The 27,815-nt window shown below is 39.1% G+C and overlaps 1 protein-coding gene across 12 annotated transcripts in view; it reads right to left on the reverse strand.

Annotated features, from left to right (window-relative positions):
• Nucleotides 1–25,185, reverse strand: part of CCDC158 (coiled-coil domain containing 158) — an 83,326-nt gene extending 58,141 nt beyond the window's left edge. For 6 of the 12 annotated variants that reach the window (XM_061420528.1, XM_061420526.1, XM_061420525.1 and 3 more), the window contains exons 1-7: nucleotides 24,965–25,185; nucleotides 18,237–18,279; nucleotides 9,560–9,703; nucleotides 5,530–5,747; nucleotides 1,106–1,215; nucleotides 665–992; nucleotides 232–308 (exon numbers count right to left, since the gene is read on the reverse strand). In XM_061420528.1, the coding sequence (XP_061276512.1) occupies nucleotides 232–308; nucleotides 665–992; nucleotides 1,106–1,215; nucleotides 5,530–5,747; nucleotides 9,560–9,629 (803 nt within the window). In that variant the 5' untranslated portion in view covers nucleotides 9,630–9,703; nucleotides 18,237–18,279; nucleotides 24,965–25,185. The remainder of the gene's footprint in view (nucleotides 1–231; nucleotides 309–664; nucleotides 993–1,105; nucleotides 1,216–5,529; nucleotides 5,748–9,559; nucleotides 9,704–18,236; nucleotides 18,280–24,964) is intronic. The other 6 variants (XM_061420529.1, XM_061420530.1, XM_061420523.1 and 3 more) reach the window with 4 other exon arrangements.
• Between the last annotated feature and the right edge of the window lie 2,630 nt (nucleotides 25,186–27,815).

Raw genomic sequence — 27,815 nt, forward strand, 5'->3', positions numbered from 1 at the left:
AGCCTCATCACTAATTCAAACACCTTTTACAACAGTCTTGAATGACATCTTCCCTACTTTTCAAATAAGTGTCAGAATACATTTTTCATTAACATGAGTTTCCTACAAATCTATGGGGGGAAAAAAAAATCTGTGTTTTAGAGCTTTTTAGATATTGGAATTGCTGAAGAGAGATCGTAGACTTGTGCTATAGTTTCACTATGATCTTCTATACCTCAGCCAGAAACCTACCGATCTTGATGTTGTTGAAGAAGTAGTTCCATTTTGTTTTGTGATTCAGATTTCAGTGCTTCAAGCTGATCCTCTACCTGGTTATAAAAAAGAAATATTGATTGACGAACTGGTAAATCTAAAGCCTGGAAAATTTAGAGATTTTCTAACTAAAGGAATGCTTTAGAAAGACACAAATAGAAGGAATACTAAAATCAGATACATTCTATCACTGTATTTTATTAAATCTTTTACAGTGGTTATACTCATGAAACTCATGAGACAAGTTTAGCTCCCTTTATTAGGAAAGACCACTCTGGAAGTAACTTCCACTATTTTAGAGAACAAAAATGAGAACTTGGCTTACTTTGAAGAGTTTAAGAAAATTATATGCCTTATACTAGTGTCTTAATGAATTTTAATATAAAATTGACATAGTGTTCTCACCACTTACTGGAAATATCCTCCCTTTAAGATAAGAAATCTCTGTGTCTAATTCTCTTAGGACTTTACTAATAGCTGAGGCCATGTTTCGGGAGTGGATGGTAGACATGCTGTCATGTTCAAATACTTTCTTGCCTGAGGCTTCTTCAAAGTCAACTAGGACTGATCGGATTTCTTGAAGCACTCCCTCATGACTAAGCATCATCTTTCTTAGCTGCTCTATCTGTGTGCTGCTATCTTTCAGCATATCGTCCTTAAGGCATTTGGCAGCTTCAAGTTCATGAACTGTATTTTGAAGCTGATTTCGTAAATCCTCCTGGGACTGACTCTCCCTTCGTCTATGAAATAAATGAAAGAAAAGAAATAATATTGATAAAACTCAGATTCACACAAGTGATTTTACTCTAGAAAAAGTAAAATTTTAAAATAATTTCAGGTAAAGAAGCCCAACCTGATGTCAGCCATGGCATCTCTCTCCATCTGCATCTCTTGAAGTTTTGTTTGCAAATCAATGACTGATTGTCTTAAGTAAAACTTTTGTTTCTCATGCAATTCATTGCTCTGGAAAAAAAGTGTCCTGCAAATTAGTCTTCATCAGAGGAACCTATTTCCTTATAGCTAGTAATTTCCAAAAATCTATATACCAATCATTTACTTTTTTAAAAAAAATTCTGTGTCTTTTTAAAGAAATTATTAATATTTATTTGGCTGCATTGAGCCTTAGTTGTGGCGCGTGGGCTCTTCACTGTGGTGTGTGAATTTCTCTCCAGAGCAGAGGCCTCAGTAGTTGCAGCTTGCCAGCTTAGTTGCCCCGTAACACGTGGGATCTTAGTTCTCTGACCAAGAATCAAACCCATGTGCTCTGCACTGAAAGGCAGATTCCTAACCACTGGATCACCAGGAAGTCCCTCAATTGTTTGTTCTTATGTGTACTTCGTTCCCCCTTCACCACTGTCTGGGGCCTAATTAATCATTTCTAACATAGATTTTTGGAATACCCCTTTCATTCCACTTACTTTATAACCAAAACATCATTTCTAGAACAAATCTGACTTATAGCTCAAGAAAGAGACAGGAATAAACTCTATTCCTGAGGATAGAAGTGGTTGAAATTGTGTATACAGAAAAGTCAACCCCCACCTCAAACTGACTTAAAAAACTTGGCAGCAGATAAGTACCATTCAAAAATCAAGGTGTTCTACTACAAAGAAATTCACAAAGATCTCTAAAATCAGGCACTGAGAGGTCTCCCAGAGTAACAGTTGACATCCCATCTAATTATCCCAAAGTAAAGCCATCAAGTTCTTCCCATAGACAGATTGCCAGCAGGTTTTTTTTCCCCCTACTGTCCATTCTTGAGTATGAACAAAAAGCCAAAAACCACTGAACACTTGAAGGAAGATTACAAAATAAAAAAGAGACCAAGATGAAACAAATGAGAAAATACCCAGAAAAAAAGATTCAAAGAAACAAAAAATGATAATGCAACAGTGGAAGAACATTTCCAAAAACTTGTATTAGAGAGAAATTTGAAAGACATTTTTGCTATAAAGTAAGAATAGGACTATGATCAGAGAAGAAAGGGTTCCTGGAAATTAAAAATACGACAGAAAACTAAAAAGTTGCAATAGAAATGTTGGAAGTCAAGAAATGCCCCTTTAAGTAGAAAAAGTAGATAAAATTTTTGAAAGAAAAAATAAGAGATTCAGAGGTTCAACCTAGACAACTGGAGCTTCCAAAAGAGAGAACTGAGAAAACAGAGAAAGAAACTGTCAAAGGAAAAAAAAAAATTTAATTCTTCAGAGCCATGAAATTAAAAGATGCCTGATTCTTGGAAGAAAAGCTATGACCAACCTAGACAGCATATTAAAAAGCAGAGACGTCTGCCAACAAAGGTCTGTCTAGTCAAAGCTATGGTTTTTCCAGTTTTTCCAGTAGTCATGTATGGATGTGAGAGTTGGACTATAAAGAAAGCTGAGCACCGAAGAACTGATGCTTTTGAACTGTGGTGTTGGAGGAGACTCTCAAGAGTCCCTTGGACTGCAAGGAGATCAAACCAGTCCATCCTAAAGGAAATCAGTCCTCAATATTCATTGGAAGGATTGATGGTGAAGCTGCAACTCCAATACTTTGGCCACCTGATACAAAGAACTGACTCTTGGGCAAGACCCTGATGCTGGGAAGAATTGAAGGCAGGAAGAGAAGGGGATGACAGAGGATGAGATGGTTGGATGGCATCACCAACCTGATGGACATGATTTTGAGCAAGCTCCAGCAGTTGGTGATGGACTGGGAAGCCTGGTGTGCTGCAGTCCATAGGGCTGCAAAGAGTTGGACATGACTGAGCGACTGAACTGAACTGAAAGGCACAAATCTATAGATCAAAAGGGTCCACTGAGTCCCTTTTCGGGCTAGCACAGTGAATGAAAAAAACGAAAATCTACACCTATGTACATTATAGTGGAATTTCAGAGATAAAGACCCTAAAGTTTCCAAAGATGAATCTCAACTAAGTAAAAAAATATCATCTACAAAGGAACAAGAATCAGACAGACATCTTCTCAGTCTCTGCAAGAGCACACAATATTTTCAAAGGATTGAAAGAAAATAACTTTCAACTTTATCCAGCTTAAGTCATTTTCAGGATGAAAAAAATTCACACAATGTATGTCCCATATACTTTTTCTTAAAGTTTCTAAAGATGTGTTCTGACTAAATGAAGAAATAAATCAAGAAAGAAGAAAAAGGAAAATAATAAATCCTGGAAATCATGGCTCCAACCAGGAAAGTAGTGATAATAATCTCAAGAAAATATATTTTTTTAAACTTTTTTTAGTTATACAACAGACCTAAGAAAAAACCCATCTAGACTAAAGAACTAAAGAGTCCTAGGTTAAAGGAAGGTATGATAGAAAACCCATATGATTTTTTTAATAAGGATATGATAAAGGTAAATAGTATAAAGGAAAAAGAAAGGCAATTGGGAACCACAGGAAAAACAAAAACTACACAGCAAAGGAAACAGAAAAGGTGACTACCTGATTCTGCAGTTCACAGTGTTTATATAGCCACTATAAGGTGGGACCCTCTATCTTTTTCTCTAATAGTCCAGGTGATGGCTATAGTCTGAACTTTGGAATGTAACAGTGCAAATGAAACCATATTTGAGAAATATATGAGGTGCACTGGACAGACTTGGCAGTAAAGTGCATGTCAGGGAAAATGCAGAGGTATCAAGAATGAATCAGGTTTTTGCCCTCCGCAACTGTATAAATGTAGCGCCACACAAAAGCTAGAAGAAAGGCTTGGGGAAAATCAGGTGTGTAATTGGAAATGGTGAGTTTATGGAGCCTGAGAAAACTTTCAAGCAGAAACGTCCAGGAGGAACACAGGTACACTAACTGGGTGTGGAGACCAGTTAAGAGGTCTGACCAGGTGTGTAAACTGAACAGGCACTGAAGTCTACACGGCAACAGAAGCCATGGAAATCACTATTACAGTCTATGGAGGGTTTTGTTGGAAGAAGAAAACTGAAAAAGAATGAGCTGGAGGAAAGTTAGGAGAGTGTGCTTCCAAGAGACCTAAGAGAAAAGAGTGCTTCAAGATGAAAACAACTGTCATATGTGTCAAATGTTGTGGAAGAGGCAAGTAAGATAAAGCATTGATTAGATTTAGCATCAGTGCTTACCCCACTGAGGCATATCCTGTCACTATCACTTTCTATGTTAAATACCTCAGCCATGAGACTGTAAACATGCACATAAAAAGGAGACATCTTTTCCGTCTTTATATGTCCAATACCTAGTATAATATCTGTTACATGGGAGGTTTGTGATAAATATTATGGCTCCAAATAACCCTGTTATTTACTTACTGATATAACTATTAATAATTTATTGGGAGCCAGTCAAGTGTCACATAGTCTGCCAGAGGACAGATGTGGAAAATTAATTAAGGCATTGTTTCTATTCCTCATTGGTATTTCTGTGCCTCACCCACCTATCTATCATCAATCCATCTCTATTAGTGTACTTATCATAAAGTATTGTCAGTGTTTATATGCCACCTCCCTTCGAGACTATGAACTTATGAGTCCTATCTTATTCATCTTTGCATCCTCTGTACATAACACAGTGATACATCTTTTTCAGCACTTAATAAACTTGTAGAATTCTTAAGTGTTTACACAGTCTGATGAGACAGAACAATGCACTGGTAATACAATAAAAAGCACTAAATACTACAACAGACGTGTGCACAAGGAGCAATAACTGTACAGAGGAAATCACGCCTACCCGTGTCCAGAGGAAAGGTTTCAGAGAAAAACGCTTGAGCTGAGTCTTGACTGAGAGTAAGAACTGCCAGGTAGACAGGTAGAGAAGGGGCAATGATCTGGCAAAAGCATGAGGGTCTAGAATTGTATGGTACATCTAGGGAAGAGCAGGTGGCTTGATACTGCTAGAATGGAGGATATATATAAGGAGCAGGTAGCAGAAGAGGCTAAAATGCACAGGGAAAAGTTAGATTATAAAGGCGTCTGTGCAAGTTTGACTCTAAGCTATAGACTGCTCAGATCCAACATGCAGTTGTAAAGCTGACTAAATCCAGCTTGATTCTACATAAGGTCCACTTGAAGTGTTTATGCATTAATTTCTAAACACTATTTAGCTATCACGTATACACACACATCTAAAATCCGATCCCCTACCACCACTTTGAAAAGAAAAACCTGCTATCATGATAGCAGCACAGCAGGCTTGAACCAATTATTAATTATAATAACAGCTGAATGTCATTAAGCATAACACTTTGAGCTATCCAAGTTTCACTAAGATTACACCAAGAGCACAGCAAAAGAATCAATTTGCAACTCACTTCATTTAGTCTTCTCTGCAAATCTTTGACTTGATGTGAATATTCTTCCAAAACACGCTCAATGTGTTCCTTTCCAGGGTAAGGAATGACTTTTCTATGAGAATCAAGTTCCACTTCATATTTAGGGAAAAAAGGAATTTGTGTTATAGTCCCAGTTGAAGATGTGTTTTCAATTATTGTTCCACGAATAGATGACATAAAAAATGGACTTGAAGAACCTAAATATTAAAGAATTGATTAACCAATTAACTGAATAATAAAATAATTTTGTGGTGAACAATTATCCCAGGTGATGCCCTTACTGAACCCTGCAGGAGCTCAAGGTCTCATGGGGAAAAGAGACAAGTGATAGTCGCTCTGAGAGAGAAGGGCACAAGGTAAAAAGGAGGAGCAGGATAGGAAGGAGGGGGAAGTTTTACTTGCTAGTGATCAAGTGATACTTGTGTTGAATGAGCCTTGAAGCATCTATGACTATGAAGTAACTAGCCTGTATTGTAACTCAGTATGTATGAGTAACTAGTATGTATAGTAACTAGTTTGTTTGTATAGTAACTCTATGGTACTGTATCTGAATTCGAGTTTTCAGTATGAACTTAAAAAAAAGAAATCTAATTCCCAATTTTAAGACACTGAACACTCCCAGACACAGTGTCACTTCAGTAGCAATAGGCACACGAGATCCTGGTGTGTGATTACTATTTCCTACTAAAAGGAACCAGGGCTCCTTAGCAAATGGCTGATTCCAGGTCTGGTGGAACAGGAAAAGTACAGTGTGAGTCCCAATTAAGAACCACTACCTTTATCAGACAGAAAAAAAAAAAAGTATTGTAGGAATAAGAGAGTGAGAGTGCTAGAAGATAGCAGGCTGGATTCTAGAAGCCCAACTGTTTTTGGCAATAAGATCCAAGATAGGAAAGTGAGTAGCTGTTAGCAGTTCAGTCGCTCAGTCGTGACCAACTCTTTGAGACCACAAGAACTGCAGCACACCAGGCTTCCCTGTCCATCACCAACTCCCAGAGTTTGCTCAAAATCATGTCCATCAAGTCGACAATACCATCTAACCATTTCATCCTCTGTCGTCCCCTTCGCCTCCTGCCTTCAATCTTTCCCAGCATCAGGGTGTTTTCCAAGAGTCAGCTCTTCCATTCAGGTGGCCAAAGTATTAGAGCTTCAGCATCAGTCCTTCCAATGAATATTCAGGATTGATTTCCTTTAGGATGGACTGGGTGCATCTCCTTGCAGTCCAAGGGACTCTCAAGAGTCCTCTCCAGTACCACAGTTCAAAACCATCAATTCTTTGGTGCTCAGTTTTATGGTCCAACTCTCACATCCATACAGGACCACTGGAAAAACCATCCTTGACCAGACAGACCTTTGTTGGCAAAGTAATGTCTCTGCTTTGTAATATGCTGTCTAGGTTGGTCATAGCTTTTCTTCCAAGGAGCAAGTGTCTTTTAATTTTCATGGCTGCAGTCACCATCTGCAGTGATTTTGGAGCCCCTCAAAATAAAATCTGTTTCCACTGTTCCCCCATCTATTGGCCATGAAGTGATGAGACCAGATGCCATGATCTTCGTTTTCTGAATGTTGAGTTTTAAGCCAGCCTTTTCACTCTCCTCTTTCACTTTCATCAAGAGGCTCTTTAGTTCCTCTTTGCTTTCTGCCATGAGGGTGGTGTCATCTGCATATCTGAGGTTATTGATATTTCTCCTAGCAATCTTGATTCCAGCATGTGCTTCATCCAGCCTGGCATTTTGCATGATGTACTCTGCACATAAGCTAAATAAGCAAGGTGACAATATACAGCCTTGACATACTCCTTCCCCAATTTGGAACCAGTCCGATGTTCCATGTCTGGTTCTAACTCCTGCTTCTTGACCTGCATACAGATTTCTCAGGAGGCAGGTAAGGTGGTCTGGTATTCCCATCTCTTTAAGAATTTTCCACAGTTTGCTGTGATCCATACAGTCAATGGCTTTGGTAAGTCAATAAAGCAGAAATAGATGTTTTTCTGAAACTCTCTTGCTTTTTCTATTATTGATTTGATCTCTGGTTCCTCTACCTTTTCTAAATCCAGTTTGACCATCTGGAAGTTCTTGGTTCCTGTACTGTTGAAGCCTGGCTTGGAGAATTTTGAGCATTGCTTTGCTACCATGTGAGATGAGCGCAATTGTATGGTAGTTTGAACATTCTTTGGCATTGCCTTTCTTTGGGACTGGAATGAAAAGTGACCTTCTTCAGTTTGTGGCCACTGCTGAGTTTCTGAATTTGCTGACATAAGGAGCACAGCACTTTTACAGCACCATCTTTTAGGATCTGAAATAACTCAACTGAATTCCAATACCTCCACTAGCTTTGTTCGTAGTGATGCTTCCAAAGGCCCACTTGACTTCGCATTCCAGGATGCCTGACTCTAGGTGAGTGATCACACCATCGTGATTATCTGGGTCATTAAGATCTTTTTTTGTATAGTTCTTCTGTGTATTCTTGCCAACTCTTCTTAATATCTTCTGCTTCTGTTAGGTCCACACCACTCCTGTCCTTTATCATGCCCATCTTTGCATGAAATGTTCCCTTGGTATCTCTAATTTTCTTGAAGAGATCTCTAGTCTTTTCCATTCTATTGTTTTCCTGTATTTCTTTGCACTGATCACTGCAGAAGGCTTTCTTATCTCTCTCTGGAATTCTTTGGAACTCAGCACTCAAATGGGTATGCCTTTCCTTTTCTCCTTTGCCTTTTGCTGTACAGATCAAATGATTGAGTAACTAGAGTACAGAAGCCATGAGTCTGAGACCTTAGATGGTCATCCATGAGGACAATGACACTGCAGGATGATGGTGTGCCTGGGGCGGGAGTGACAGTCCATGAGCTAAAAGCCCATGCCCCCACTGGCTGATGGATATCATGCAGGTGGGGAGGTGAGCAAGGGGAATGAGCAGGGTGGATGGATCTAGTAAGATGGAGGTGCCAACGGCATGAGCATCCTAAGGAGCAGAAACTTTTACACAATAAGCATGTGAAGATAAGTCTGTAAGCAGGCCAGTGGAAAAACAGACCTGTAATTCAGAATGAACTCTGGCTGCATTCTTTCAGACGAGAGAGACATGAAGGGAAAGCAGACAGGGTTGTACAGTCACCTGCCTGACTGCCACAGAGTCCCTTCCCTGCCATATGCTGTGGAGACCATCCTTCCAATGCCCCATTCCCAGCACATTTCCTGGTAGGTTCACAATGTTCACAGAAGCTGAGGGACTCTCCTCTCTCCTGCCTCAAACGGGCTTCTGGCAGTGAGTGGTGGGTCTGTCTCCAGCAGGCAACCCAGTCCGTGGTTCCAGCTCCTGTTTCCACCCACACCTTATGACAGTTCCTATTCTCAGGGTCCTTTTGGCCCAGAGGCTGGTAGCAGCTTCCTGCTGTGGTTGATCTCTGCGTTCTCTCATCTCCTGTGAACCTTTTTGGCTCTTTTAACACCTGTGTTATAAATTTTCTGTATTAAGTGCCACCTATTTATTCCACCTGTTTCTGTCTTCCGTCTGCTATCTGCTGACATAATTTTCATCAGAGTCGATGGGAAGCCTGAACAGTAGCCATGGGAATGGAGAGGTAAAATGCATTCAAGAGACTTTTCTGAGACTAGAGAAAGCAGGACGTCGTACTTGATTGGATGTGGCGGGGAGAGGTGTAAGGGAAAAGAAGTCAAAATGATGCAGAACTGGGGCCTGGGGCTGACCAAGGAAGAGAAGGCATTTAGAAAAACGGCATGTGCGGAAGTGCCTCAACATGGAAACAGTCTTCAAACCAGAAAATAATGTAAACACATGCTAAAAAATAGACATGCTATTTTTAAAAGATTAAACAACTTCTTCCTTATAAAGCAGAATTATAAATAATCTGGTTATCATTCATGAACAAGGTCTGTGACCTGCACAGTTAAACCAAAACATACTAAAACACAGTGGCTTGAATGAATATTATGAAGGCTGCTTAGTTCTAATTTTCTCCCATTTTCGTTTTATAAAAAACACATACCTGCATTGGATGGGATGCCACTGCTTGGCAAAAGATGTTCATTTTTGGGTTCACAAGGTTTTTGTTCCATATTAAATATTTGCTACCTCTTCTTAGAGATCTTGAAATATGAATGCTTCCCTATTTAGTTCTTTTAGTTCTTATCTATAAAAGACAGGGATTTAGTCTTTATTAATAAGGTAAAATGTGAAAAAAGTTCACAGAGGAGGAAATGACTATATTCACATTTGAAATTTAATAACAGGTTTTCACCAGGAAAATATTTACACAGAAATATTTTATTATTACATAAAATTAGTAAGTGAACAGAATCTTATTGTAAAACTTGTTGATTTTAATGGCCACGTGGTTTATTAAAGACAACCCGAAAATAAGAAACACTTTTAATTACTACAATTATTAGCACTCTGATCTGAGGTAGAGTTTTTTCTCTTCTTATATCTTTCTCATAAGTTACATTATCAAATAATGAAAGAAGGCACTTCCTCAGTAAAAAGTCACAAATTATGAAGAAAATTCAAATTTGAAATCATTAATAAAAGGTAATGGAGGAGGGCATGGCAACCCATTCAAGTATTCTTTCCTCAAAAATCACATAGACAGAGGAGCCTGCTGGGCTACAGTCCATGGGGTCACAAACAGCTGGACACAACTGAGTGAGCACAATAAATGGTAAAAACTTCTTGGATATCAAACAGTGCTCATAATTTTAGATTAGGCCAAGAGGGGGCTTTGGGGTTTGAAGAACACTGGTAGAGGCCTGATTCCAAATCTTCTCCTTATCCTCTGAATATCCATAAAATCAACAACAACAACAAAAACAAATAAAAGCACATGGGCTCCAAGCCTTTAGCATTCCCAGAAGACAGAGAATGCCACAGATTTCAAATTATCTGTTAGCAGAGGGAAATTTTTTTCCAAAAGTGCTCCCATACTCTACCGACCAGCACTACAGGCCTCTGGGTGTGGACAGTGGGAGAGGAGAGGCTAAAGAGACTGAAAAGGAGCAGAGGGCCGAGAGGAAGCACAGAGTGGCCCCCAGAAAGTGAACAAAAAGAGCCAGGTTACTAAGCACAGGCTGGAACGTGATAATCTCTGGCTGTGCAGTTAGGGCTTGAAAGTGGGCGGGTGCTAGGAGTGTCAGCCTCAGAGAAGAGTGTTTCCGGGGGAGACATGGTCTCCCCTGGAGATGTGGCAGTAAAGGGAAGAAGGAAATGAGAGGGGAAATTTTAGGAACCAGCAGAAGCAAAAAGAAGCAGGATATGCCAGTGCTCCTTCTACCCCTCCCACCTAATATTCCCCCACCATCCATAAAAGAGAATGCCTGGAAGACAGCTCTCTCAGACCAATAGTCCTGTCCACTAAATAAACAGAAAATAGTTAAAAATAGATCACATCCATACAAAACTTACACAAAATATCATAAAATGTGGATAAAATCTTTTCTGCTCATGAAAAGTCCCCCAAACCCTCCCCAACAACAAACATGAACTCAAAGAAAGCTGTAACACAACACTCAAAGCTGAACTAAATATTCTCAAACAAGCATTTGGGAATAATGACAAGTCACCCTTGAATAAGAATTGTAAAATGTAAGAACAGAAGTGGACAAGAAACAAAGAAAACAAGCAAGTCATCAGGAAGAAACAAAATGAGAGTTGATTAAAGTAAGGAAAGAGAGAGAAGAAAAACACAAAATTATATCAGAAATGAAGACCAAATTACAAAGACCAGAGAATAAACTGCAATGTAAACTTAATAAAGGCATTGAAGGAAATCAGGAAAACAACCAAGAGGATGAAAACTGAGATAAAGAAGAAAAAAGGGTTGGAGAAGAAGTGAAAGAAATGGACAGGCAAAGGAGGTTGAATATAATTGGTGTCCCTGAAGAAAAAAAGTCCAAAAAATGAAATAGAACTATTATTTAAAACTATAATCCAAGGAAGCATCCTAGAAATAAAGGAAGATCCAAATCTACACATTTTTTGAGACTAAGGAAAATCAGCCAAGAATGATTAACTTTGAAATACATCCTATCGAAACAACATTAAGATGTTAAAGATTATGAAAAAAATCCTTAGGGCCTTCAGGCAAAAAAAAAAATGAAGTAATTTATAAAGGCAAAAAGATTAGAATGGCATCAGATTATTCAAAAACAACATACAAATCAAGGCAACAGAACAGCAGCATTTTCAAGAAATATAAGGAAAAAGAAAGTACAAACCAAGCCTATTATATCCAGCCAAGATCAAAAGATACAAAAGCATGGAAAAGCAGTTTTGAATGTGCCAGAACACTGTACATAAGCGCCCCTTTTGATGAATCTACCAGAGGGAGTGAAGCTTCATCCAACCAATAGATGACCAGCAAATGTGGCAACCTGGTAACAGCTGGTGTAAAACCAAAGTTTTTCCAGAGGTTTTAAATTTTTCAAAATAAAACTTGGGAAAAGGGAGGATTATGTTTAAAAAAAAAAAAAGATGACTGGGAACACTGAAAAAAAGACTTACATGAACATTTTAAATATTCAATTGTAGAGTTGAGACTAAAATATGAGAAGGGTAATGGCATGGAAAAATAATAAATAAATATTATATGTGTGACAAGAGAGAACAGCTACAACTAAAGATGGGAAGAGAGAATAAAAGGGAAATAGAGGGCCACTGCTTGTAAAAGGTACCATTTAAAATTGACAAAAAGCAAAAGGCTAAATAAGAAAAAAAGTTGGAGGGGTTATGGGTATAGTATAGAAAGCATTAATGCAAAGGTAACAACTGGAATAAAAATAAAAATCTTAAATGCCAAAAGAATTTTTTAAAAAAAGAAGAAACACCAAATAAACACATTAACATAATATAACACACAGTAATTATACCACAAGATAATAATGTAATAACAATGAGACAGAATTTAGGCCAACACAACAGTCATGTCAGTAAATCTGAAAGGACTTGACTATTCAAAGAAATTTCAAATTAGCTCTTAAAAAAATTCAACTCTGTGCTGTACATAAGAGGAAACTAAAAGGCACTGATTAAAAAAAAAAAAAAAAAACATCAAATAAAGTGACACCATGATCTGCTAGGCAAATGAATTCAATACAAAAGCATGGGGTAGCCATACTATCCAAAGCAATGTGCAGACTTAATGTGATCCCTATTAATATCCCAAGGCATTTTTCACAGAACTAGGACAAATAATTTCAAATGTATATAGAACCATAAAAGACCCAGAATTGCCAAAGCAATCCTGAGGAAAATAAAACAAAGCAGGAGGCATACCCCTCCCAGACTTCAGACAATATTACAAAGCTACAGTAGTCAAAACAGCATGGTATTGGCTGCCCCACACACCCCCCACCCTCGCCACAGACATAGGGATCAATGGGATAGAACAGAGCCCAGAAATAAGCCCATAATTACCTATGGTCAATTAATCTTTGACAAAGGAGGCAAGAATATAAAATCAGAAAAAGTCTCTTCAGCAAGTAGTGCTGAAGAAGTTGGACAACTGCATGTATATCAATGAAGTTAGAACACATCCTCATACCATATACAAAAGTAAACTCAAAATGACTTAAAGACTTAAATATAAGACATGACAACTCCTAGAAGAGAATATATAGAAAATATTTTCTAATAAAGTCATACCAATGTTTTCTTAGGTTAATCTCCCAAAGCAATAGAAATAAAAGCAAAAACAAACAAATGGGCCCTAATCAAATTTATAAGCTTTCGCACAGCAAATGAAACTACAAACAGAATGAAAAGACAACCTACAGACTGGGAGAAAATATTTGCAAATGATGTGATTGACAAAGGATTAATTTTCAAAATATACAAAAGCTTATACAACTCAATAACAAAAAAGCAAACAACCCAATCAAAAGTGGGCAGAAGACATAAATAGACATTTCTCCAGAGAAGACATATAGATGGCCAACAGGCATATGAAAAGATGCTCATCACTAATTATTAGATATTTATAAATAAAAACTACAATGAGGTACTACCACATACCAATCAGAATAGCCATCAGTAAAAAGTCTACAAACAATAAAGTTTGGAGAGGATGCAAAGAAAAGGGAACCCTTTTACACTGTTGGTAGGAATGTAAATTGGTACAGCCATTATAAAAAACAGTATGAAGGTTCCTCAAAAAACTAGAGTAGCCATATGATCCAGTGATCCCACTCCTGGGCATCTATCCAGACAAAACTGTAATTCAAAAAGAGATGTGCACCCCTGTGTTCACAGCAGCACTATTTACAATAGCCAAGACATGGAAACAACCCAAATGTCCACTGACCCACTGACAGATGAATGGATAAAGAATACTTGTGTATATATACAATTTAAAACCATTTGCAGCGACATGAATGGACCTAGAGATTATCATAGTAAGCAAAGTAAGTCAGAAAAAGACAAATACCATATGATATCACTTATACATGGAACCTAAAATATTACACAAATGAGCGTTATCAATGAAACAGAAACAGACTCACAGAAATAGAGAACAGACTCACGGTGGCCAAAGGGAAGAGCACTGGGAGGGAAGGATTGGGAGTTTGGAATTAGCAGATGCAAACTATTATATATTCAATGGATAAACAACAAGGTCCTATTGTATAGCACAAGGAACTATATTCAATATCCTATAATAAGCCATAATACAAAAGAATATGAAAAAATATATATGTATAATTTTGCTGTATAGCAGAAATTAACACAACATTGTAAATCAAATATACATCAATAAATTTTTTTTTAAAAAAAGCATGGGTTAAAATCCTGATATCAGACCAAACAGTCTTCAAGCCAATGAGTATTAAATAAGACAAAGGGCACTTAAGTTAAATGCTTCATTCCACAATAACAATACCTCCAACTCTATGTACCATATAACACAGCAATCATTTAGATAAAACATAAATTATAGGAAATGCAATAATAACTAGAAACAATAATAATGAGAGGCTTTAACACATCACTCAGCATGAGATAGATCAAGCAGCGAAAAAATAAGTAAGAATATAAAAGATTTAGAAATAATTATTAAGGTAGACTTTGCAGATATACATTGAACACTATATTTTAATAATAGAGAATATAACTTCCTCTCAAGTACACATAGAATATTCACAAAACTCAATCATACTCTAGGACACAAATAATAGATTAGCAGCTTCCATAAACAGAAATGACAAACATCTCCCTCTGGTCACAATGTAATATGAGAAAGTAAAAGTAAAACCCCAAAAGCAAAAAAGCCTTTCCACTTAAAAATTAAAAGGCTTTGTATTAAATAACTCTGTGTGATAAAAGAAATATAAACAGAAATTTTTAAATTTCTAAAAAAACGACAATGAAAGCACTACATATCAGAATCTGAGATACATTAGAGCAATGCAAAAAAGAAAATTCCCAGCCTTAAACACCTATTTTAATTTTTAAAAAAAACATGAAAATAAGTGAATTAGATCTGTAACACAAACAGATTTCTAATACAAAAAGGGAGGGGGTAATGTAACAAAAGCACATGGTAGGACTTAATAAAGATAAAAGCAGAAATTAAGAAAACAGAAAAACAATTTAAAAAACAGAAAAACAATAGATCACATTAATGAATCAGAATCCTAATTCTTTAAAAAATAAATGTAGGTAAGAACTATCAAAATGATGGAAAGAGGAATATTACACAGAACATACTGCTCATCATTTTTACAATGTAAGCATTGTGTTAAAAGTTATTTTTAAACACTTCTGAGCTAAAAAGAATTTTTGCTGTTGAACAGAATTCGTTTTTATTACACTTACACTTTTGCCTTTTAGATTACTGAGGTGCCATCTGTCAAAACAATGATTAAATTCTACCTTAATATGTTTATACTATCATTTTTAGGAAATAAGTGGCAGGGAAACATTCCATAAAGAATTCTAACAAATGGAATGTTACTCAAGATTGCCAGGCAATTTAAATGTTCTAAATAGAAGAAATTGCTATTTGGGGAATTAAAAAACCTCTCATTTAAACAAGTTTTATCATGAATGTTTGCTGTTTAACTTAGCTTACACACTAAAATGATATACTTGGGGATTCTTCAGGATGATAAAAGTAAGAAAATGTAAATTATTGAGTAATGTTATCATAAATTAGACATAGATCCAAAGCATGAAGGAGTAGGGCAGGTGGAATCAAAGCCCAGCATTAGGAGATCATACACTAATCCACTCTGCTTGAAAGCAGACTTTGGGCTATCAAGAAAGAAACAGAATCTACAATCAAGATAAGCAGAACAGGTATGTCTACTTGCCAATGCTGCTAGTTATTTTTATGTATACAGAGTAACGAAATGTCTTTTAAAAATTATTTGTAATCTAGATTTTCACTGTTTTAGACTGACCAAATCATTAAACTGGTCAAATCATTCATTATTTATTTTCATTGCATTGTAAGAATTGTAACCTTATTCCTATATTCGGGCATAAAACTTAATAAATTACTAAGGATTTCTGGAAAAAGAATTTTTTTTTTGTCTCAGTAAGTCATGAAACTGTGAAAATGCTGCACTTTGTTGATTTGCGGATCAAAACATGAACTTACATGTGTTTGATTTAAACCTCTGATAAAAGCACACAGATGAGATCTTGGCCTCTTCTAGTATGCCAAGATTCATTAAGAACAATTCTGCCTGGTTTAAAATTATGAACAGGTTCACACTGAAAGAAGCCTAAATTTCTGACAAGTAATAGCTAGGTAAAGATTCTACTCTTGTTATTTAATTAGAATGTTGCAGAAAAGGCCTTAAAAGAGGCCACAGACCACAAAAAGAGGACTTTTGGAGGAAAAGAAGGTTACAGGCTTTAGTTTTTGTTACACAGTTGAGCTAAGGGACTTAAAACTATCTCCTGGGTTTTCACCTCTTCTCCTTGGCTTCCAAAATCTGTGGTGATTGTACACCTGTACTTTCCCTAATGTGACCAGTCCTCACCTTGATTTCTTTCTGTATGGCTATGCCACGTAGCCCTCTACTGTGACTGTGATAGAATGTGACTGTCTCCATAGTAAGCTGATTCAGAATCCATGATCTATTTTGATTTGGAAAGATTACTTACAATGTGGGCTTCCCTGATAACTCAGTTGGTAAAGAATCCACCTGCAACGCAGGAGACCCCAGTTTGATTCCTGGGTCAGGGAGATCCCCTGGAGAAGGGAAAGGCTACCCACTCCAATATTCTGGCCTGGAGAATTCCATGGATTGTATAGTCCATGGGATCGAAAAGAGCTGGACAAGACTGAGCAACTTTCACTTTCAATTACAATGTGTGTTACATTTAGATTACTGGATTCATCAATGAATGACTCAAGCCCTTAGGGTGCTACCTTTCACAGAAGTCTGAGATTGGTGATTTTATAAAGCTAGTCCATACTCTTGTAGAACCAGTCTGCAGGTATGTTTTCCCCAGGAAATCCTAAGGTACTCTAGTGTGTTAGTCAGTCAGCCTTATCTGACTCTTTGAAACCCCATGGACTATAGCCTGCCAGGCTCCTTTGTCCATGGGATTCTCCAGGTAAGAATACTGGAGTGTGTTGCCATTTCTTTCTCCAGGGGATCTTCCCAACCCAGGGATTGAACCCAGGTCCTTGTATTGCAGGAAGACTTTTTACCATCTGAGCCACCATGGAAGACTAAGACTAATCCATATATCACATGTCTGGGCCAGTACAGTCTGAGAAACACAATGAAGAGAGCAGTTTTTTCTGAATAAAACCTTTATTGCCTGAGTTATTGTTCTCACTACTAACTTCACATCACTCATGGGTTCAAATTCTAGCTCTGTGATCTACCACCTATGTGACCTTGAGAACAATATTTAACCTCTGTAAGACTATAAGATAGATACAGAGTATATACCACAAAAGAATAAGAATTACCTGAGATAACTCATCAGACTTACTATCCTGTTGCCTCAATCTATAGGAAACTAGCACTACATAATGGAATAGTAAACCAAGAATAACAACACTGTTTTTGAAATTTAAGCAGTGTATACCAGCTCACTTTCCCATAATAAATGGCCATATCTTTCTGTTTATCTAGAAAGAAGGTACGTTTCATATACGTACTCTAAAGGAAAATAAAGTGGGTTTAGAATGCACTGAGTACACAGAGGGACCATTATAACGTAATACAGAATTAAGTTCGTAAGATTCTACATCACCAGTACATGAGACCATTTTGGAAGGAGGCAGCCCAGAAGAAAAACAGAACTTAGAATCGTAATTCTGCCTTTGGTCACCTGTGAAAGCATTGGCAAATCTATTCACGTCTCTGAGCCTCAATTCCCACCATTACTAAATGAGGTTAGGGGTGTGTCTTCCAAACTTTTTTTAAGGAGTGGAAGCCTTTCATTGAACCTTCAGACACCTGACTACACACCCTCCTCTCTGCCCTCCAAATACCTTTATGGAATACAGAAGGCTCCACTGAGCAGAATTTGAAAACCACAGAGACAAACCCCTTATAACTTTACTATATTAGATATTCTAGCCTAGGCATTGATCAAGCTTAAGACCTCAGGCTCTAAAATTAGTTGCAGATAAAATAAATTAGTGCTATCAGTTTTATTTAGTCACAATTCTTAAGTATAACCCAAAGCAAAACAAGAAATACCTTAAAATCTGGATATTCTTATTTTCACTTATCCTATTAACACCTGAAAAACAGAAAATATTTTAAAATCTGCTTATTAATATATACACTACTTCATTATCTAAAATTTATTACCTTCAAAAAGTTCAACTTGCAAGTTCATTTTCATCATTTAAGATCTTGACAACACCTAAAACACGTACCTACAATAGCAACAACAAAAGTTCGAATTCTCCCTTGCGTTTATCTTGTATATGAAAGTACTGACATTTTAAATTTCTAGCACTTAAAACAGCACCTGTGGCACTTTTCTACACTAAGTTTATACAACAGAACATGTTCATCTATATGCTCCCTACTTTGCTGTGCTTAGTCACTCAGTCGTGTCTGACTCTTTGTGACCCCAGGGACTGTAGCCTGCCAGGCTCCTCTGTCCATGGGATTCTCCAGGCAAGAATACTGGAGTGGGTTGCCATTTCCTCTTCCAGGGGATCTTCCCACCCCAAGGATTGCACCCAGGTCTCCTGCATTGCAGGTGGATTCTTTACCCTCTGAGCCACCAGGGAAGCCCATGCTCTCTATTGGTCCAATGCTAATCTTGTTGTACAGGTCTCACTGACATGATCAAGATAAGGCAGCAAGTAAACCAACAGACCCATTATCTGCATTTCCAACCTTTCTCTAGGTACTTCCAAACTAACTTAAATAGATCCCCTGAACTGCTTTTCACTGCTTGGAGATGCTCTGACGAGGTAACAGCTCTTGTGCTTGGTTAGAAAAGTTACTGAGTAGAGGAAATTCTACCTATAAATTAGCAACAGTTCTATAAATCTTAAGCAATGTAGCTGAGAAAAACAACTAGGAATTTTGGAATATCTCAGTGGACTCTAAGTGAGCAGCTGCCTTACTGGAAAAATGAATGACAACACAAATATCAAATCATAATGTAATAATCTGAAATTAACATAATGTTATATATCATTTAATGTCAACTGAAAAAAAGAATGATGATATTCTATGTGCAGAATGAGGACTAATGAACAGAAGTAAAGGGAGACAGGTTCTAGCTCAGAGTGGAAAGGGACATTCTAAAAACTGGAGCACATTCAATATATATACAGTGGACCTCCTTGTGAGGTGTTCAAGCTGAAAGTGGATGAGCATTTGTTGAAATGACAACTGCCACTGGCTTTCCTCTCTTGGCAGAGTGTTGAACTAGAATTGTAAAATCCTCTCCAATCTGGATATTCTATGATTTCGTATGGAGAAACTTCAGCAAAAAGATGACCCCAAATACAATGACTTCTCACAGGTGATTCCAGTCAGCAAAGCCAGACAGGGGTAACTCCACTGCTTCCAGAAAATTTCATGCTTTGTTGTTAAAAAAATTGAGGGGGCTCTAGATTCATCTTTATCCCAAATCTGGTCTCTTTGCATTCCTACCTAACCTATTTCCTAGGATGCTCTCAGATAGTGATACCATAAAGCCAGCTTTCCAAGTCAGACATTTCAGTGTCTTCTTCTGTTACCCATTTATTCAAACTCCACCTTCTGTTGAGTAATACCTTTTAACTCAGTGAAGGAGACTTAAATGTGGTCGTAAGTTATAAGGAAGGAATCCTGGCATATGCAGCTTAGTTATTTTTAGTTCTATTGTATTCTTTCATGCTTTAACCAACTCTTACTAGACCTGCTACAAAATCCCTCACAACGATCCTCCTAAGTTTCAGTTTCTTACAATCTTCCTTTAACATAGGAGCTATTCTGCCACAACTTGCTCAAAAATAACAGCTTAAACTAAGACTAGCCCTCAAAGCCCTTTACGATCTGGCCTAACCAACCTCTCAGCCTCACCTCCTTCATCCTCACTCCCCTGGCGCACAGTGTCCATTCAAAGCTGTATCCTGAGCATGCCCTGCTCGTTCAGGACCCTCCTTTATTTACACTCTATTTCTTCCTCCTTTCTTCCCTGAAAACCCGTCTCCAGTTTAGTTTTCAGTGAAGTGGAGAAAGAGATTCAAAACTATGTAGTTGGTAGCAACATACACTGATCCAGCCTTAAAATCAACATTCGAATAATAAGGGAAAGAACACAACCCAATGCCTCTGAAAGACATCATTTAATGTGGGGAACTGTATTTCGAGGACATACTTTCCTCACTCTTCCCACATCAAAAGTAGTAAAATTTAATTAAATCATCCATGCATATAAAACACTTAGCACAAGGCCTGGTACACAGTAAGCCTCTGGTAATTATTAATTGCTTTTAGTAGCATTTTGATGGTTTACAGTGTATTGCCACTACGAATACTGCCTCTGTAAATACTAGAGACTGAGCTTTTGTAAGATCACGACCAATCAAGTTTCTGCCCTTGTGGATCTTATATTCTAACAGAGAAAGACATTAACAAAATAAATCAAAAATATAATTTTGGAGAGTGGTCAAGTGCAATGATGAGAATAACACAGAGTAGTAACATACAGAGTTGAGTTGAGGCTACTTAGTAGGTCAGGGAAGGACTTCCTGAAGTGACATGTGAGCTGAATGACAAAAAGTCAGCTCTGCAGAGGACTGGGGAAGACCCTAAGAGGAAGTACCACAGGCAAAGGTCTGGAGATAAGAAAGACAATGTGTTCACTGACCGCCAGGGAGGAGGCTAGTGGAGCCTACACATAGTCCAGGGAGAACGGGAGGTCTGCTTACAGACAGCCGGCTGTGTCCTGTGTCCAAAGAAACACCGTGCTTTTTAGGAGTTCCTTTCCTAAATTATCTTGAGAAGTTGCTGGTGAGGTTGGCTGGTTGTAGAGTTCATGGGTCCTTGAAAAAGCTACATTAAGGACTTGGAGGTTTATTCTAATTGCAACGGAAAGCCACTGGAGCATTTTAACAAGAGGCATATAATCTTCCAGAGGCTGGGTGGGAAATATGCTGAGTAGACGCAGCGGTCAGTTTTGAAGCCACTGGAGTAGTCCCTGCAGAGGAATTAAAACCTTAACTCTAAAGTAGGCCAGTGATCAGAGAAGGCAATGGCAACCCACTCCAGTACTCTCGCCTGGAAACTCCCATGGACGGAGGAGCCTGGGGTAGGCTGCCGTCTATGCAGTCGTACAGAGTCAGACATGACTGAAGCAACTTAGCAGCAGCAGCAGCAGGCCAGTGATCAAAAGCAGATTGGTGCTGGGGTTGGGAATGGAGACTGGCTACGAATGGGTACAAGTGATCTTTTTTGGGTGATGGAAACGTTCTAAAACTGAACCATGGTGACTTAATAAAAATCATTGGATTTTATACTTAACATTGATGAATTTTATGGTAAGCAAATTAAACCTCAAAAAAGTAGTTCAAAAATAAAGCAGATTGGCTATTCTTTGTACATTTCTGTAATGCTTTGTGGAGTAAGAATAGGGATGCAAATTAGCTGCCTGGGACCCAGAAGTCAATCAACTAAATCTGAACACTTTTTTTTTTCCCCCTGCATCCTAATCCTAAATATTGCAGTGTCTTAATTTCAAGATAACTAGAGATTGCTTTTAACTTCCTTATGGAACCATTTTAGCATTGTCTCTTTTCTCCTGGATTGAACCTATAACTCAATTTCCAGGTGTCTGTAACTCTTATTTGATATACACATGATAGTTCTCCAACAACATTTTAGCTAAGGACCAAACCTAAGTCATTTTGTACCTATATTCTCTTAACCAGAGCAAATGCAGTGATATATTAATAGAAATACAAAGAAAGTTTAAAGAAAATTGCTTTAGTGCTAGGCCATCTCTTTCTAATGCAACTAATTTATTTTCCCTTCTCACCAAATTCTCTGCTTAAATCTTTTCCTTAGGATGTACAGGGTTCAGGAAACACTCAATGGTCTCCACTATAACACCTGCCACTGCCCCAGCTGGAAAGCTTTAAAACATTCATCAATACAGGCCTGATTCTATGTGACTTATAAGCATAATTGTATGTAATAGTTTCCTATAATCGCCATAACAAGTTACCAAAAGCTTGGTGGTTTAAAACCATAGCCATTTATTCTTTCACAGTTCTGGTGCCAGAAGTCCAAAATCAGTCACAGGGCTGAAATCCCAGTATTGGCAGGGCTGTGCTCCCTTCAAATGCTCAAAGAAAGAATCCATTTCTTGCCTCCACCAGCAAGTAGTTGAAGCATTCCTTGGCTTGTGGCCACATCACTCTGCTGTGTTCACAATGCAGTTTCCTCTTCCCTGTCTTATCTCCTCTGCCTCCCTCAAGAATTCTACTGTTTGCATTTAGGATCCACTCAGATAACCTTTCTAGTTCAAGATCCTTGACTTAATCATATATGCAAAGACCTTCTTGGCTTATCATATTTATGGTTCCAGGGATTAGGACCTGATATTTTTGGGTGGCCCTTATTTAGCCTACTATACCAAATCATTCGAGGGCTTCTAGTGTGGGAACAGGTGGTTCACAGAGGCCCTATTTAATGAACTATGGATGTGAGTGGCCCTAACATACTAAATAGACAACACTGAGTCCTCTTTGTAAATCACAGTGGTAAGGAGTCTGCATATACAAAATAAACTGTCAATTTCTACCCTCAATTCAGGAGTATAAAAATGTCTCCAGGGCATAAAAACCATTTTACCCACAAGACAAATAAAGATAACTGTATAAATCTAGAAACAATAGAGCTGGGAGGACCAGGCGTCTCCCACACTCCCCCACTTCCACCCCATGACTTTACACAGAGTAAACAGTCCTGCCCCGCTGAGTTCTGGGACAGTGGAAGGTGCTGAGCCTTCCTTTCCTGAATAGGTGGCTACAGAGGAAGCAAGAAGTGGATGCCAGTCAAAAGACCCTGAGAAACAACCAACTTCACTTTTCTTCTACTTTCCCTTGCTCTTAAAGTACACCAAGATGCATGAACACCACAGGGCTCTTCAGTTCAGTTCAGTTCAGTTGCTCAGTCGTGTCCAACTCTTTGTGACCCCATAAATTGCAGCATGTCAGGCCTCCCTGTCCATCACCAACTCCCGGAGTTTACTCAAACTCATGTCCATTGAGTCGGTGATGCCATCCAGCCATCTCATCCTCTGTCCTCCCCTTCTCCTCCTGCCCCCAATCCCTCCCAGCATCAGGGTCTTTTCCAATGAGTCAACTCTTCTTTGCATGACGTGGCCAAAGTATTGGAGTTTCAGCTTAGCATCAGTCCTTCCAATGAACACCCAGGACTGATTTCCTTTAGAATGGACTGGTTGGATCTCCTTGCAGTCCAAGGGACTCTTAAGAGTCTTCTCCAACACCACAGTTCAAAAGCATCGATTCTTTGGTGCTCAGCTTTCTTCATAGTCCAACTCTCACATCCATACATGACCACTGGAAAAACCATAGCCTTGACTAGATGGACTTTTGTTTCAAAGTAATGTCTCTGCTTTTTAATACGCTATCTAGGTTGGTCATAATTGGAGAAGGAAATGGCAACCCACTCCAGTGTTCTTGCCTGGAGAATCCCAGGGACGGGGGAGCGTGGTGGGCTGCCGTCTTTGGGGTCGCACAGAGTCGGACACGATTGAAATAACTTAGCAGCAGGTTGGTCTAACTTTCCTTCCAAGGAATAAACGTCTTTTAATTTCATGGCTGCAATCACCATCTGCAGTGATTTTGGAGCCCTAAAAAATAAAGGCTTAAGGTCTATTACGGAGAAGGCAATGGCACCCCACTTCAGTACTCTTGCCTGGAAAATCCCATGGATGGAGGAGCCTGGTAGGCTGCAGTCCATGGGGTTGCTAAGAGTCGGGCACGACTGAGCGACTTCACTTTCACTTTTCACTTTCATGCATTGGAGAAGGAAATGGCAACCCACTCCAGTGTTCTTGCCTGGAGAATCCCAGGGATGGTGGAGCCTGGTGGGCTGCTATCTATGGGGTCACACAGAGTCGGACACGACTGAAGCGACTTAGCAGCAGCAGCAGCAAGGTCTATTATATCCTTCTATTTTTCTGGCTATTCTATCTATTCATTCTATTAATTTTTGAGAGCTTGATTCTGAAATTGATGCTGAAACTCCGACTAAAAATCGTAATTTATCCACTTAAAAATAATTATACAGTGGAACTATGTATTAATTTTGTTCTGTATTGTCCACGTCTCCTGTAAATGTTATTATACTTTCATAATTTAAAAAAGAAAAAAAATAAAGACGCATGAACTCAGCCCGGAACAACAGCCTCAGTGGGGACTGGGAGCAGAGGTTTGTGGGAGACGGTGGACTCATCTGAGAACCCACTGTTTCTGACAGATACTAATAATGATGCAGAACCAGACTCCTCACTTAACAGACAGGGTTCCAGCTGAGAGGGCCCTTGCACAGCATTTAATACAATCTCCTTTGGATTAGACTGTCCAAGGTTACACATTACTCATGATGTGTGTCTTCCCTATTCCTCCACCCCACCCCCACCCCACCCCCCTCCGCCACGTCTGCCAAAGAAGCTGGGTAGGAACAGGAGTTAGCAGTAATGTTGGAACAACAACAGGATCCTGTTATTTCTAGTCCTACAGTTCAGCCACAGTCCCCGGAAGTCTTGTGATTCCTGAAAACAACGGCAGTCCCTTCTGGTAAAGAAACAATTTATTGGGCATCCACCATGTGCAAAACAAACGAAAAGATCTGGAAGGTTCCAGAAATGAAGATGCGCAGCCTCAGGGCCTCTGGCGAACGACCCACCTCCTCACCCAGTCCCCCGGTCGCGCCCGCCCTTGTACCTGCTACCAACGCCTCATCCTAAGAGACCGGCCCCATCCCCGCGGGGGCGCCGGCGGGCGCGGCGGCCGCACCTGCGTCGACTGGGCGGCGGCGGCGGCGGCGACGCAGGACCGAGCCCCGCCCACCCGTGCGCCAGCTCCCCGTGCGCTCGGGCTCGCGCCTTGCCGGCTCCAAGCGAGCCTCGGGGGCAACCGTTGGGCACCTCGCCCGAGAGTGGGGAGGGGGCCGGGGGGAATGCTGAACTAACCATGTGGGGCCGTCTCTGGCCCCAGACTCCGCCCCTAGACGCCGTCGCCCGGGCAACCGAGAGCCATTTCTCCCCCACCCCCCGCCCGCCCAGAGTCTCCATACTAGCAGCTCTGACCAAGGGGGCTGCTTGGCATCACATCCTGCCAGCCCTACTCCACAAGCGACCCCGATTCGGGCTTCCAACTTATACTCTCTGCCACTCACGGCCATTCTCTTTATCTGCGGCCTCCTAACCGGTATCCACGTCCTGCTCTTGCCCCCCATCACCCGAACGCCCCAGGCTATTCTCCAAGTCGTTCCACAGAGGATCTTCCCCAATTCTTTACCGACCCGCATAAATCCTGTCTGTATTCACAATCTAAGAATTAAGTCAATATTGGCGTTGCCAGTCAGGCCTCCCGCCCTCCTTCCAACAGTGGCCCCTCCCGCCCCAACCTACCTCTCAATTCCCCTTTGTCTCTCTGCCTTTGCTTATCCTGATCCTCTGTTGGGAATGTTTTGCAAGGTTCAGAAGTGTACTCAGAATAGCTGACCCTCTCGCCTCCGGAGAGTTTTCTTCCGCTGTGATTCAGTTGCTCTGTCGTCATCTCTGTAATATATAGAACTTATCATATACTGTGATTACACACTTAAGCCTATCCGTACTGCCTAAATTAGTGCTCGGATGGAAGAAATCCAGAAAGGGCCTGAGTGTGATGGATGCCACCTGTCAGCGTTAATGCTATTAGCAGTGGCACTATGAGGACATCTCCAGCGAATAACTTTTTATGTGTGAGTTGTTTGGAAATACTAATAAATCCTACGTTACATAATGTAGTTTTAAATTTTCATAAAATTAGTATTAAATACCACTAAAGGATCGCTTTTTATTGTACCTATAATATAAATTTATTGACTTGGACAGTCTTGCGTATAGAATCAAGTATTTTAATAGGGAATGAGAGTATTTAATGGAAGGGTGAATGGTTTAAATTTTGTGGCTAGACAGAAAGCAATTTTTAGTTCTTTTGTTTTAGACTTTTATTCTGTTAAAGCACAACTGTGTTCTTACGGCAAGAAAATGTTTTAGTTACCTAATATGTGATTTCCATTTATGTCTCATGTTTATATTTGGACCCTAAGAACCAAGAAAGTTCCTTTTTTTATTCTTTTTGAAGTTGTTAATTGAAATATGTTTATTAGAACACTATAAAACTATTTAAACCCACATATATGTGTGAACATTAAAATTTTATTATAAAATTATTTTCATTTGAAGTGCCTTACAGTTTTACTTCATGGTATGTTTCTGATACTGAATTTAAAAGAGATTCTTAGCTTTTAAAATAAAAAATTTAGAGGTAAAGGAAGGGGTCCAGAGTTTCTATACCATTCATAGTCATTTGAACGTGTATTCATAGAGACCTGATATGCAACATGCAAAGGTGTTGAAAATACAGCCATGAACCAAAAAAACTCCTATCCTCATGGAGTTTACACTCTTGTAGAAGATGAGCAATGAGCAGAGAGACAAATTCAAATATATCAGATGGGGATAAGTGTAGATGAGATAGGGTATGGAGGTTAGAGAGAGGAGGTACCATTTCATGTGTGGTCTGAGAAGGCCTCATTGATAAAGTCGGAGAAGGCAGTGGCAACCCACTCCAGTACTCTTGCCTGGAAAATCCCATGGATGGAGGAGCTTGGTAGGTTACAGTCCATGGGGTCTTGAAGAGTCGGACAGGACTGAGCGACTTCACTTTCACTTTTCACTTTCTTGTGCTGGAGAAGGAAATGGCAACCCACTCGTGTTCTTGCCTGGAGAATCCCATGGACAGAGGAGCCTGGTGGGCTGCCTTCTATGGGGTTGCACAGAGTCGGACACGACTGACACGACTTAGCAGCAGCAGCAGCATTGATAAAGTAACACTGAGCAGAGATCTGGAGGACTGGAGGGAGGAGCCACGTTGTAGAACAGAGCTTCCCAAGCATGTGCTTGGTGTACTGAAGAATAAGACACACCAGTGTATGTAAAACAAATATGCGCCAATAAAAAAATAATAATAATTTTAAAAAATTCAGCCAAAAGGCCAGATTGGCCTGAGCAGATTGCCTTTTCTCCTCTAGGCTGTTTCTGTCATTGAGGTCAACCACCATTGTCACTAATGTCTTTGAAGCAGGCTCTGGTTTTTCCAAAATAAACTAATGCATTTTATCAAAACTATCATTTGAGATCTTAATACTGCGGGTTCTGCTGAACTATATTTTTATTAAAATCCTCCACTTCTCATAAGTTTATGGATATATTTCTACCAGATTTTAGAATTATAACTTACTACAATAATTCCTATAACAGTTATAATTTTTTGCCAGGTATCTAATGTTTAGTATATGTGATCAGGTATTATTATTTGGTTCTTTATGCATTCGACAATTTCTATGACATCCACCCACAACCATGCTCAGCATGGTGGAGGGATGAACTGATTAATTACAGCATCATATTTTACAACGTTTCTTTACCTGTTACAAGTACTTGGAAAAAAAAAACACTTTTTACTGTGGTAAAATGCACTAACATAAAAGTTACCATTTTAACCATTTAAGTGTTTAGTTCAGTTA

Source organism: Bos javanicus, chromosome 6 (assembly GCF_032452875.1).
Source record: "Bos javanicus breed banteng chromosome 6, ARS-OSU_banteng_1.0, whole genome shotgun sequence".
In the NCBI taxonomy this organism is placed as follows: Eukaryota; Metazoa; Chordata; class Mammalia; order Artiodactyla; family Bovidae; genus Bos; species Bos javanicus.